The sequence below is a fragment of the Globicephala melas genome, chromosome 2, assembly GCF_963455315.2.
Source record: "Globicephala melas chromosome 2, mGloMel1.2, whole genome shotgun sequence".
Taxonomy (NCBI): domain Eukaryota; kingdom Metazoa; phylum Chordata; class Mammalia; order Artiodactyla; family Delphinidae; genus Globicephala; species Globicephala melas.
In genome coordinates, this window is record NC_083315.2 from 130,046,755 (window position 1) to 130,061,781 (window position 15,027).

A 15,027-nucleotide genomic window follows, 5' to 3' on the forward strand; every position below is an offset into this window, starting at 1 on the left:
GCTTGTATCTTATGTTACTGACACATATGTACATGATGAACTCCAAATTTGTAAAGATCTAATGTCTCTTCCAATTTAAAATCTATTATTGGTACCTCACAGCTCTTAGTACAAGTGTTTTAAACCTGGTTTACAACGCACTTCAAGCACTTGCTTATTTCTTAAGCCTGTCAAGTCACGGGTTCCCCAGGACCATTCCTCCATCATCATTAGACTTCTTTCAGTTCCTCAAATGGCAGCCTTCCCTTGTTCCCATGCTCTCATGCTGGGACTTCTCATCTTCTCCCAACCTGTTGTTCTTTTATCCCATGCCCCCATGCTAAGATCCTTTGTCACTCTTCTGGCTAATTCCTACTCCACCGTCAGCCCTCGTTTTAAAAGTAATTTCCTCCAGAAACCCTTCCCCATTGACTAGGTCAGATTCCCCAGTACATACTCTCAGAACTATTTCAATTATCCTAACACTCATCACATTATAGCAATTACTTATTTAAAGACTGTCTTGCCCCTAAGACTACAAGTTGAATGAGTGTAAGGAATAAGCTAATTTTGTTCACTTCTTGTCTCTCTCATTCATAGTATGGCATCTAGCATTCAGCAGGTTCTCATTTAAAACATTAAGTGGGTGCGTGAAGGAATAATAGAACAGAATATCATTTCCTCACTTACTTAACTATATCTTTCCTCTCTATAATTATTATCTACTTCTCTAAGCTAGTCTCCAGAACACCATAAACACCGCAATCCTCAATCCAGAATGCCTTTCTTCCTAACTTTTCACGCTGGCCCTCTTTAAATAAAGCCAGTCTCTGTTCATGCTTCTAAATCTCCACCACCTTCCTGTACCACTTATTTGGCACTTCACAACCAGACTGTCAACTCAAAGCAATCTTCCGCTTCCATTTTGGTACTAGAAAGCTGCTCACGTTTTGAGTGGGGACTATGTCCCATTACCTAATATAATGGTTGGCCCTCCATAAATGTTTTGCTTGCTGCTACTACTGATGAGGTCAAGTTCACGTACCTCTTTAATCCCCACAAAAGTCTCATGTTATAAACCTCTCTAACCTATTGAAAACAGAATATGAGTGTACAGACTTTAGGTAGGAATATTTATATGCGAATGTCTCCTCTTGCTCTAAAGCCCCTCCTTCCTAGTCTAAGTTCTTTAAGGCATTTATTCCCCAAACTCATAAGGTGAGATATTTAATAGTGAGATATCCCAGAGGTCCATTAGGACCCTCAATAAAATAACACCAGTTACTCTAACAGAACTTACTATGTGCCACTGTGTGCTTTACACATAGGTATTCATTTAATCCTCACAACAACCCTATGAGGTAAGTATACCATTATCTCCATTTTACTTGTAAGGAAACTAAGTCACAGCAATGCTAAATAACTTGACACAAGGTCACAAAGCTTATAGGGAGTGAAGCCAGTATTTAAACCCAAGGCAGTGTGGCTTCGGGGAATATATTCAGAGTTCAGAACCATTAAACAAAACTTCCAACAGCAAGAAAATAAGAAGAGGTTTCTGGTTAAGTACTACATAAATACAATGAAAATGAATTAGCCTACTTCAATCCACAGTTCAAATTTATGTTTTAGGTTTACATAGTATTTGAAGGACAACTGAGGATAACATTTTTTTGAGCTCTTAATATAGGCAGTCTACTTATTACCAGGGATTCTGTTAATACTTTTTTTTTTTTTTTTTTGTGGTACGCGGGCCTCTCACTGTTGTGGCCTCTCCCGTTGCGGAGCACAGGCTCCGGACGCGCAGGCTCAGCGGCCATGGCTCACGGGCCCAGCCGCTCCGCGGCATGTGGGATCTTCCCGGACCGGGGCACGAACCCATGACCCCTGCATCGACAGGGGGACTCGCAACCACTGCGCCACCAGGGAAGCCCTGTTAATACTTTTAACACCATACTCAGTTGGTTAACTGAGTAACTCCAAGAAACAGGGAAGTAAACTAAGGTTAAGGTTAAATGAGACTAATAATCAGGAGAGGTTAAAATAACATGCCAAGGTCATATATAACTCGAAGTGGCATGTCTTAGACTTAAGTTCTTAAACACTAACGAAGTTCACCTTTTAAAGAAGGCACTTGCCTAAACAAGAACATTAAATGTATTGGAAATACCCTCCATTTAAGCATAGTTTATCTATAATTTTGTACATATTGAAGCATAAAATCTACTGCTTCTAAAACATGTTATACTTTTTAAAAATATTACCCATAGTGATGCAAGTTAGCATAATAAAGTTAAAATGCATTCCTAATATGGTAGAGGATAAATCAGTACTATTTGGCTTACCTTTATAAATGACACTTTCTCAATCTTTTATAAAATACTATTTCTCTAGCTCAGTAAAAGGGAACATTTTACACAGCTACATTTCATCATCAACATAGCTACACTGACAAAGGCTATTCTAAAACACTTCATATATATTAACTAACTGAATCCTTATACTAATCCTAGGATAAAGATACTATTATTATTCCCATTTTACAGATGAGCAAGCAGAGGCACAGACAGGTAGGTCACAGAGCTGCACAGCTAGAATATGGTAATGTCAGGACTGTGACACAGTCAGGAGGCCCTCCCACAGTCTGTGGTCCACAACAAGGGCATTCTATCACAGCAACAGATTTCATCAACACCTTGCATAAAACCTTAAAATGATACAGCAATTGTTTGCTTTCTTCAAGTTATTTTTAATTTCAAAGGTTATGAAATTCAGGAGCTGCATTAAGGAACAATAAGCCTGGAGGCACTTATCCAACAGACATCTTCATCTACAATAAATAATGCTGGCACTTGATTGGTGTTTTATTCATAACCTTGAGCGTTCCATTAAGAAAAGATATCAAAACCATCAACACACTGATGCTTTAACATCACAATTGATCTTTAAAATACTTAATGTAGTTTTTAGTTACAGCATAATATAAGATAGGTAAATATCTCAGAAAAGATTCACTACCGATTCCAAAGCAAATGTCACCTCCTCTGGGCCGAAGGTTATCGGCTCCATAACCTTGAAAACTGTATAAGGGTTGCCCAAGGATACACTGAAACTGGATGGTCCTTATACAACTAAATAGTAGATAATCGAGTCTGAAAACTGAATCGTGAAAGGAAAGGAAACTGAAATGTAAACTCCACATTTCAATGATTTATTGCTTATCTTCTTCTCTTAACACTGATTCACTTAGAAGCAAAATTATTGAAACTGAGAGAAAATATCAGAAAATAAATTTTCAAGACATTTTCCCACGTAACTCTGAGTCACTATGAATAAATAGTGTAGTATTCTCAATGAAGGAAGGTAGACCAGGATTCGAATAATGACCCTTTACACACAACAGTACTGTTTTAGCTTATCTTCTAGTTTAGAGAGAGATCATATTTGAAAAATTTTCAAAGAATTCTAATAACATTACAAAGGTAAGGGAACAAACATAAATGAAGGCGTATTCTGTGTTTATCTATATTGTACAAATAAGGAAACTGAGATCCTTAACGTGAAAACCCTGACTTAAAAAATTTTTTAAATCACACAGCTATTAAGTGGGATGGTCAGGATTGGAATCCAGACTTAATTCTTTCTATAACATTAAACCCTGAAACGTTTATTATTCAATGATGCTTTACTATAGATCTATTTTTATGACTAAAGTTCTAAAAAATCTAACTTTTCTAGTAGATCGATGGTAAATCAGTTTTCATTGGACTATTATTTTACACCTCAGATTCTACCAAATTAAAGTTGTAATTACATTATTTTAAATTGATATGATGCAATTATTTCCTTTCTAATACATTATCACTACTTTACCTCACATATTCCTCCTTATTAACATACAAATAGACAGAAGCTATACAACTTCCAGGACAAAGTCTTTGAGACCTTGCCTAGGCCAATTTCCTTGCATGAGACAATTTTTTAAAAGTTCAATCCAGAAAAGAAAAATCTTGATAAAATGAACTTCCTCTAAATTTTGCTCTTTGAAAGATACGGTTAAGAAAATAAAAAGACAAGCCATAGACTGGGAGGAAATACTGCAAAACACATATCTGATAAAGTACTTGTATCTAGAATAAAGAACTCTTAAAACTCAGTAAGAAAACAAACACCACAATTTAAAAAAATAGGCAAAAGATATGAAGGCTGTTCACTAAGATATACAGTTGACATATAAGCATGTGAAAAGCTTCCCATCGTTAGTCATTAGGGAAATGTGAATTAAAATCATAATGAGATACCACTACATACTTTATTAGACTGACTAAACAAAAATAAAAACAAAAACACCTGACAATACCAAGTGCTAAGGGAGGACTGAGAGCAACTGGAACTCTCAAAAAATTTTTTTTCAATTCTTATACCATGCTGATAGGCATGTAAAATGATGTGGTCACTTTGGAAAAACTGGGCAGTTTCCTAAAAAATTTAAGCATGGGGGATGGTGGGGGTGGGGGTGGTGGGATGAACTGGGAGATTGGGATTGACATGTATACACTAACATGCATAAAATAGATAACTAATGAGAACCTGCTGCATAAAAAATAAAATAAAATAAAATTCAAAAAATAAATTTAAGCATATACTTAGGATACTACCCACCAATCCCTCTCCTTGGTAGTTATCCAAGAGAAATGAAAATACACATTCATGGAAATGTTTACAACAGCCCAATTCATAATCTCCCCAAACTGGAAACAACACTGGTAGACTGGAGACACTGGAAACAAGTGGTAGATGGATAAACTGTGGTACACATCCATACAATGAACTACAACTCAACAACAACAACAAAAAACTACTGATACACACAAATCTAAAATGTATTATGCTAAAAATATTTTTTAAATAAAATAAAATGTATTATACTAAGCAAAAGAAACCACCCTCAAAGCTACGTGGTTCCATTTATATGACATTCTAGAAAAGGCATTCAGTGGTTTTTAGAAGCTGGGGTTGAGGGGATGGGCTGATTATAAAGGAACACAAAGACATTTTTTGTAGTGTTGGGAAAGTTCTATATCTTGATTGTGATTGTTTTACATGACTGCATGGGTTTGTCAAAACTCAGCACATTAAAAAAAAAAAAAAAAACTCAGCACATTATACTAAAAAGTATGAATTTTACTATACATAAATTATACCTCGTAAGCTTGACATTAAGAAAAAATTAACAAGCAAAAAATGCAATAATTATGCAAAAATTTGTTACAAATGAATTATACTGGATATGAATTTGTAACCACAAACCCAAGTGTAGAATGTCACATCTCATTTAAAAAATTATTTTATAATATTCTTTTAGAATATTTGTTTACCTCACACTGGGCATATACCATTTTGTAATGTACAGTGGCATCAGCATTATTAATTTTTATTTCAGTAATATAATTATTTAAATAAAAATACTGAATATGGGGCTTCCCTGGCGGCGCAGTGGTTGAGAGTCCGCCTGCCGATGCAGGGGACACGGGTTTGTGCCCCGGTCCAGGAAGATACCACATGCCGCGGAGCGGCTGGGCCCATGAGCCATGGCCACTGAGCCTGCGCGTCCACAGCCTGTGCTCCGCAACGGGAGAAGCCACAACAGTGAGAGGCCCGCGTACCGCAAAAAAAAAAAAACTGACTATGTTAGCTTTTTTCTTAAACCACTTTCATTAGTTTCTAAATGGGCTTAATGTTTTCATATGCCAAGGCACAATTTTGTATCATTCCTTTGTTATAAGTGAATAAAAAACATACTACTGAGGCCTTCGTGGTTATAAATTTTTCAAATCTCTGGAATACCATCGTCCACTTGTTGGTCCATTCCATTTCAGAAATCTCATGAAAACAGTAGTTAAATAGCTCTTTGCTACATTACAGGGGCAGGTGTGTTTGGAAGTGAGCGAAAGAGCGGAATGATAGCTATTTTCCTTGTTGTTTAGGGGGTGAGAGCACAAAGCAGTCCCAAACTAGGCTCCTTCTGAGGAGTACAGTTCTCCACGATTAAAGCTAGAACCTATTAAACAGTCTAGATTATATCTTAACTCCTTTCAAAAGGAGTCCCTCCCTGATCCCCATCCCCAGTTCAGGGTATTCAGGGACTTTCAATGCCACTCTCATTTGTATAGCACAAAGAGTCCATGTAATGCATTTTCACATGTAGTATCTCTTTTCCCACCAAGACCTGTAAGAAAGTTTTCTTAAATTTGCATTTTACAGATGTCAAAACCCACTCAGCAGACTGGATTAGCTGTCCAGTGATCACACAAACCAATACGTGGCAGAGCCAGAATATTGTTTATTATTCTATGGATGCATTAACATTTACTACAGTCTAAAGACAACCAACACTATGGGAAATCTATACCCAATGATGTCTAAAACTATTATCTATACCTTATCCGATAGAAAGCTAAGAAGAAAACTGAACTTTAAAGATAAAAGTGTATGAAAAAGAACCTATAAACATATCATTCTAGGGCTTCCCTGGTGGCGTAGTGGTTGAGAGTCCGCCTGGCTTTGCAGGGGATGCGGGTTCGTGCCCCGGTCCGGGAAGATCCCACATGCCGCGGAGCGGCTGGGCCCGTGAGCCATGGCCGCTGAGCTTGCGCGTCTGGAGCCTGTGCGCCACAACAGGAGAGGCCACAACAGTGAAAGGCCCGTGTACCGGAAAAAAAAAAAAAGCTAAGAAACTGTTCCATAGGGTGGCTATGAAGTCTGAAAACAGGTACAATTGCTTTACACGTATCTTAATGTAATATTAATAAGCCACATATTACATATTCTCCTATGGTTCCAAACTTGGTAGCCATTGTGTATATTAAAAGAAACTAAGTAAAGAGGTCAATTTAGTGATAGTTAAATGTAGAATGAAATCCTGGATGGAAAAGACAAAGGCCAATACTGGAACAACTGGCAAATCTGAAATACGGACACATGTCAGACAATTAGTATTGAACATGTTAGACATGTTAGTACTGAATCAATGTTACATTTCCTGAATTTGATAACTGTAATGTAATACCTAAGAGAAGTCCTTGTTCTTAGGTGATACATATTTTAAGTACTTAGGGATGAAGGGTTATGATGTGTGCAAATACCTCAAATGGTTCCCAAAAAATGTGTATGTGTTTACGTGTACAGAGAAATCAAATGACAAAATGTTAACTGATGGTCTAGATGAAGATTATAGTGTTCACAGTTATTATTCTTGAACTTATAAGTTTGAAATTTCAAAAAATAATTAGTTGAAGGTAAAAAGCAAAACTTTAAATTTTCTTTCAATTTTCTTCAATAGCTAACAGACGTTTCCGACAAGATCTTTTCTAAGAAACTGAATAAAAAAGATATATCCTTCCTAGTGCCTCTATAAATAAGTTAACTCTAGTTGGAATCAAACAGTATTTGTTGATCTTTTAAAAACTGTGTATAAAACACGGGAGCAAACCACACATAATGTATCCAAGGAATAGCTTATACTTTATTAGGTGCTATGAGAATTTCAGTAAAATTTACAAACTGCCCTTTATTTTAAGGAGCTTAAGATGTGCTGAGAAACATAAAATTCAATGTCCAGCTCCTGTGGATCATTAACAGTACTCTAAACACTTATAAGACAGTACATATTTAACTAAAATTTTCCTCACTCTAATATATATGATTTCACCATTAGGTGTTTCTCCCACCCCACTCCAAAAGATTTTCAAATTTATTTTTATCTTAATATATTTCACTACAAATGCAGTGAGGCTGCATCATGTAGACATTTTACTTCCATGAATTCAACCATAAGCTCTCAGGGGGAAAAACTGAGGATTTCAACAGCACAGCCCCATTCCACGAAATAAGCATACCTTCCCCAAGGAGCACTAAGCAGGAGTATAAGGGAGCTGTCCAGTAACATATGTGTCTCTCCCTGTGTGCATCTTGCCAAGCTCTGATCCTAGTATTCAAAGCATTTTTGTGTAACAAAGCCCCTAATGCAAGCCAATTGCTTCATCTGGGGCTCAACTAAAGAAATTTATCTTTGGAGTTTATGAAGGAAAAACTAGCTATTTTACACTCCTATGAAATGAATGTATGGAAACCATACTTCATGATGACTTTAAGGGATTTTTAAGGTCATCTGAACCAAAATCTTTTTTTTGGGGGGGGGCGGTCATCACGTGTGCTAAATTCACAGTTTAACTCAATCCTAACATGCAACTCCAACGCAAATGTACTCTATTTTATTATTATAGCAAGAACATGACACACTTTAAAGCAAGGATGACTTCTTTCCAAAGGCTACATCCAGAAACATATTCCTCAAATTTTCTAAGTCAACTCCATATATTTTTTTAGGTGCTCCTGAGTTTGCCAATTTACATTTTTTCCTCTGGATTATCATTTAATCTGATTTAACCCAACTTCTACATTCTTCCTACCCATAGAATCAGAGTTAGAAGAAACTTAGAAATCACACAGCCTATTCCTCCCTCCAACCTCATAGAGCTGTTGGCTGGAGATTTCCATTCACTAAGTTCCATGTTATAATAAATTCCTTACTCTCTAACTACCATAAATTTTTCTAGAAAATTAAAGATCTAATTGTACACAATTCTAAAAAGACAATTTTTATAAAGTGATACTAAAATGCAGTGAAACAAAGCGTCTCTCTGGCATCTTGAATCCTCAACACGTACTAACCTCTGAATCCTATGGAGTAGAACAGTTTTAATAATTCTCAATGATCTCCAGAGGAACGTCAGGGAATCCCATAAACCTGGGCCTCTTCCTTATAACATTTGTTTTTGAATACAATTATTTTATAATTTTATCCTCTGATGTCTTATTTTTATAATCCTTAACCCTGATGTCTTATATTTTAACTCTTTTCTTAAAAAAGAAAAAAACTAGGGACTTCCCTGGAGATCCAGTGGTTAAGATGCCGTGCTTCCACTGTAGGGGGCTCAGGTTCCATCCCTGGTCAGGGAACTAGATCCCACATCCCGCCTGGTGCGGCCCCCCCCCCCAAAAAAAAACAACTATAAGCTTTCAAAACTTTTTAACAAAAAGTACAATAAATTTTAAAAATTCTATTTAAAGCTTCTAATCTGGATTTTTAAAAAAATAAAGTGAAGTAACTTTTCGTTTTCAGAATGAGGTCGAAATTATTTGTCTAGTAGCAACCTAAAGTCATAGATGCAAAAAGTTTCTGTGACATCAGGATATAATTCCCTAAAGCCCACCTTTTCATGGTATACACTCTTTATTTTCTTGTAAAAGGTTAGTGCAGAATGACAAATGTGTTGTGTACTAAAATTTAAAAGGGATCGTTCAGATCTTTGAATGAAAGTCATAAATCTAAGAATCATGGTTGAATGACCTTAGCTGAAGAAGCACACAAGTTCTTTATAAAATTCTAACTAAATACAAAGATGTTGTCGACATTCTAAGGAACCATTACTTACTTTTACAGCTTGCTTAATTAAAGTGCCTAAGTCTGGGATGAACACTGTACCTTCAAAATAAGGCTGACCTTCAAGGGCCAAACCTTAGTGTTGTATCATAACTCTTTTCTTGATCACAGACCTCTTTGTGAATCTAATGAAAGCTAAAAAGCCTCTTCCCAGAAAATTTCACATGTGCACATACACACAAAATTTTAACACAATGTTGAGGAAAGGAGTCATCATGGACTCTATCCATCCCAGAGAAATAATTGCTATCGCTGATTATATGGAAGACAGCCTTAAAACATAATGCTTTGGTATTCATACACACTCTGATGAGAATAAGAAGGGTATCAAACACGCATCCGGAGTTTGAAAACGTAGGTGAAGGCTGTTCTGCGGCACCGTAAGTGTTCTGAGACCAGAGCACCCTGGTCTGCTAACTGTCCATCCCTGCTCTGCAATCCCCTCCAACATGACACCCTGTCTCATCCCTACCATGACCTCCACCTCTTATCTACACTCGGCAAGCTGCTCTGATCTACTTCGTTGACAAGTAACCATCCAGTCTGCCCTTTAATACCTTCAGGAACACAACTTAGGGCTTCAGAAGGCAGGCCATTCCAGTTTTAGGCAACTCTGAAGCATTATAAAGTTCTTTTCTAACCTGATTAGACTGGTTTGTAAATTTTAAATGCTGTCCTGAATTTCTCCTCTATTTATTTGCCAATAGGTAACAAAATAGCTTGCCATCCAAAGTATCTAATCCTAAAACCAGGAGCAAAAAATCATTTAGCCTTACTTTTTCCCAAACAGGAGAGTCAGAATTAAGCTGAAAAACACTTTCTATTTGAAAGTCAAAACCTAAGAGGATCAGTATTGGCTCAGTTCAAGAAAGATGTAAGGCTTTCACGTACACAACATCTCCTACTTTGTTGGGCTTCTTTTCACTGCATAAAATATTTAAAATGCATCAACATTAAAAGATTAAATTATAATCACTGCAAATTAACATCAGTTCTGTCTAAAAATAGTTTCTTCTCTGTATTTCTATTTATGCCTGTGATTCTGTAATAAACAGCTCTAATCAATGCAATATAAATATAGAAGTCATTATTTATTCATTAGATAAAGGCTGGCTTTCAAGAACTACAAGTTATCTCAGTCACCTTCAACAGGTCCTTTTTCACAATAAGGAATATCTCTTATTGAAACTGGAGTATTAATAAGGTCCATTTATCATATATAAAGCAATATCTGAAGAAAATGCTTGCTTCCTTTGAAAACAAAGGAAATACAATTATATTTGAAATTTTCTTCCTAAAACGTAACCCCTCACTAGTGCTGAACAAAAAAGGTTCAGAAATATTCTGCACAGTGATTGATTAATCAGATAAGAACAATGCTAACGAACAGTTAAGTGGATAAACACACAGCAAAATCTCATTTTCAAAGGGCCACGGGGGGGGGGGGCCCTCTGTCCTGCGTTTTGTCTCAGAGAATCAAACAATGCACAGTCCTAAGGAGGAGGCTACCCTGCAAGGAGCTTCTTTATGGTCCTTCAATAATTAAACTTCCTGCAGGAATCCAAAGAAGACCCATCTAAATGAATGCTGTCTTACACTGCAAATTACACTGGAGCACTATTTTGGTAAGTTTATGTGGCAGGTATACACTAATCCCTTGGTAAGAAATACATTTCCTGATAAATAACCACTTCTCTACTTTTCCAGAATGGCCAGAAGAAGGAATGCTGTGTTTTAAAGACACACACACACAAAGCCTAAAAAGATAATGCCATGCATTTCCACTTTTCAGAACCTGTATTACAAACAAATGGCACATTAGAGCTCAGGAACAGTCCTTCAAGCTTTCTCTTGTAATAAAAGCATCTATTGAATCATTTTAGTTGATTCTTCCAGCTGAAAATGGTTTCATCCATCACAAATGTGTACTGAAAAATTTTCTTACACTTCACATTGTTGGATACCCTATTATTTAAGACTGAGTCAGTTTTAAATCAATCAACATTTTAAAATCAATATATTTGTACCTAAGCAAATATGTCAATCTCAAGTTCAATAATGTCTGCTTTTTAATACAAAATTCTTTCACCAGCTTGTTATTCATATAAAATCGAACGCGGGAAATAACTTAAAGCACGGACTACTATAGGTAGTCAAACACTGCCCTACCCCTTATAAGAGTGGATGACTGCAACATTTTGATATACTCCATCACGTAGTAGTACAGCTACAAGACCTTCACATCAGCGCCAGAAGTTGAACAATTTCCAGTAGAATTTATTCTTAAATAGATTTTGCATCATCCTCAATACCAAACGTCACCAACGACCAGGTACACTGAAGATAAGTAATTGATAACCACAAACCCTGTAATATAACCCTCTCAACATTCACTTGCGCACTCTTTCATTTCTTTTAATGTGAAATCGCTAAGTGTAAAAAATTAAGGAATCTTCTCCGTTTACTACGCAGTTGAGCGTATTAATCGGGAGGCTGGAATCACCAAATTATGAAAATTTCAGAGTAACAATACAAAACAAGATTCAAAGGGAAAAAGGTCTATTTGCTTAAATACTGAGAGAGCTTACATTTTTTAAAAGTATTTGCGGGATGCCAAGCAAGATTTCCAAAATCCACCCGTCCTCCCGCCTTAAGTCACCCCCCCAACCCCGCGCCCAGCCTGGGTAGTCGTTACTTTGACGCGGCCGGGATGCTACTCACCGAGTTTTTCCACCAACTTGAGCATCACCCCTCCAATGTGCACCTCCCCGGTCACTCTTAGGGTGACATCGCGGTTCAGGTCCGTCACATGAACGCTCAATTCCCACGTCCCATCCGCATAGCAGCCATCTGGCATCCTTATCCCGTCTAGAGCCATGGCTCCTTCCTGCAAGCACGGAGGAAATGGCTCTCGTCAGCGTCACTCCCCCAAAGGCAGGCAAATCCCACTGAACTCGCAGAGTCGGCCGCGAGGTGAGAGAAGGTGGAGAACGCGAGGGTTTCCGCATGAACCCAAGTTCGGGAGAGACGCGGCGAGACCAGCTGCAGGCAGGATCCTGCGCCCCTTCCCAGCGGCTGCCCCGCGCTCCCGCCCGGCGGCGGCCCTCGGCGGACACGGCGCCGCCCGCCCCGCGCGGCCCCAGCCTAGCGGCCCTCGCCTAGCGGACCGCGGCGGGCTTCACCTGCCCGCCTGCTGGCCGCACCCAGGCTCGGGAGACGCCGCCTGCGGGCTCCACAGTCCTCCTCCCCGCCCACGCTACCCCTCGGTCCCCTCCGGGCCCGGCCCCTCACCGCGCGCTTCTCGCGCTCCCGGCCCGGGGCTCCCGCGGCAACAGGCGCGGGGCGAAGGCTCGCCCGGCGGCGGCGGCGGCTGTGGCTGCGGGTACCCTCCTCTGCAGGCGAAACGCTGCGTCCCGGCCGGAGCGACTAATGGAGTCCGGTCGTCGCGGCCCCTCGCCTCTCCCTCCGCGCTCCACCCCTCTCTCCCCGCCCCCTCAGTCCGAGTCCGGCTCCCTCCCCCTCGCCCCGCTAAGGCGCACGCAGCGGGTCTAGCCGCCTCGCCCCTCCCCCCGCGTCCCCTGCGGCCGCACTCGGGGCCGAGGCCGCGCGGACTCCCGGGCTGGGGGCGGGGCGGCGCGCGGCGGGGGAGCGAGCAGTGCGGGGGAGGCGGGGGCGCCCTCGGCGGCAGTAATCTCTGCCCCGCCGTGCCGCTGCCCTTTTATGGAAATGAAGGACCCGGCGTAGGGATTGAATCCAACATCCGGGCTCTCGGCGGCGGGACCTGAGGAGGGGGAGCCACGGGAGCGCAGCTGCCTCGCACCGGGGCGCTGCTGGGCGCCGGGCGCTGCGTTCCGCGCTCGCTTCTCTGGCTCAGCGAGGGCCCGCGACGGTGGGTGTCGGCGCCTCCAGCCGGCGGAGGGGGCTCGTCCGTGAGAAACGGCCACAGGAAATTCCCAGGGCAATGTCGTTTGCAGGGAACAAAGTCCCCCGCCCCCTTCCCGTGCCTGGAGTGAGCCCAAAAGTCTCAGGGCGGTGAGAGGGGCCGCACTCTGGGAGCTGGAGACAGAAGGTTGGGAACGTAAAAACTTTAAAAAGTAAATGCCCAGGCCAGCTCCGTGAACCTCCAACAAAAGAATGAGAAAACCCGGAGGGAGGTGAACCACAAAAATTGCTTTGCAAGCAATGTCCGGCACAATCAGCAACTCCTACTGGACTCCCAAGAGTTTGCTTGCGCTCTTAACCCATTCGGAAGCTCCAACCAGAAGTGAGTCATTTAGGTCTTACGATGCGCTTGTTAGAGGGAAAAAAAATCAGGGCAGTGAGTTTTACTCGGAAACTGTTTTTTCCAGCCTTTTCAACTCTTTGTACGTATTTGTGTATTTTTATGTGCAATTTAGCACTAACAGCCTACTAAGGCATTTAGATGGATATACATCCTCAACCGCACCCTGAGCCACACCTTGAAGGAATTTTAATAGCTCTGGACCGGTGCCAGCAGGTACGGGAAGAACTAAAGAATGTTACCTGTGGAGACTGACCAGTGATGGAGAACGGTCCTCCAGCTTCCCACTTTACTTCCACTTCCCCCTTTTACTGGCGTACTCTGTGGAGAGGGCTCCGGTCAGAAACAGCTAGCCGGGGAAATTGCCTCGCTGGCAAATGCATGGCTCGACGAATTTAGGTCAGGAAGATGCAGATAAGATATCCCAGATCCCACAAAAGACCCCAGTTTTAAAAGTCTCAAAGTCGTCTTGAACTGTGTCAAAAAGACGGACCTCACCACCCCCACCCCCCACCCCGCAAATAACCCTGTGTTCAGCAACACAATTGGGAAACGAGGTTAGAGGCCTCAAGTAAGGGGTGGGACCCATAAAGGAGTGAAAGAAATGCAGCGAAATTTAGTCAGATGCCAGAGGTTTGGCACCAAAAATAGGGAAAACCACTACAGTATTTTCAGCTAGTCATCATGGAGAAATTGATGCCTCGAGTCTGCAGTCTCTCCACTCTCCAATCATTTCTACTCATGAAGGGTCTAAATAGTGCACTTGGAAGCAGTATGAACTTCCTGAGAGGAGGGAATGATTTTGTAAATTATGGTGTTGGAAATATATAGGAAAATGTTTTTAATAAAATAGAGAATAGCTTGTTATGGTAAAAAAAAAAAAAAACTGTACAGAACTGTACATGCAGCTGTAAAATAACAAGCGTATCTAGTCCTAAATATTTAGAGAAAAAATACTGAAAGGAAATACACCAAAATGTTAAGAAGCTCTCTGGGTGTTGAGATCAGGAGATTTTTTTTTTTTTTCCCCTCTATTCTTTATTTTCCGAAAGCTCCAAAGCTTTGCATTCAGGACTTGTCTGTTGCCGGCTTTAATTGCATCCAGCATCTCGATTTCTCTGGGCATGCCATTACCTTCACAATGATAGACACAACTGATAGAGCAGCTGCTGGACACCTGGACAGGACTTTCAGAGGCTTCCTTTTGTGTTTTTTAATATTCCCAAATAAAACGAGTACTTTGAGAGCAGGGACTTCAAAT

At 40.4% G+C, this 15,027-nt stretch overlaps 1 protein-coding gene across 4 annotated transcripts in view; it reads right to left on the reverse strand.

Moving 5' to 3' along the window:
- FERMT2 (FERM domain containing kindlin 2) overlaps nucleotides 1-12,969 on the reverse strand; it is a 71,034-nt gene extending 58,065 nt beyond the window's left edge. For 3 of the 4 annotated variants that reach the window (XM_030854995.2, XM_060294820.2, XM_060294819.1), the window contains exons 1-2: nucleotides 12,776-12,968; nucleotides 12,206-12,371 (exon numbers count right to left, since the gene is read on the reverse strand). In XM_030854995.2, the coding sequence (XP_030710855.1) occupies nucleotides 12,206-12,362 (157 nt within the window). In that variant the 5' untranslated portion in view covers nucleotides 12,363-12,371; nucleotides 12,776-12,968. Of the gene's footprint in view, nucleotides 1-12,205; nucleotides 12,372-12,775 lie in introns of all 4 variants that reach the window. The other variant, XM_060294818.1, reaches the window with a different exon arrangement.
- Nucleotides 12,970-15,027: the final 2,058 nt, after the last annotated feature.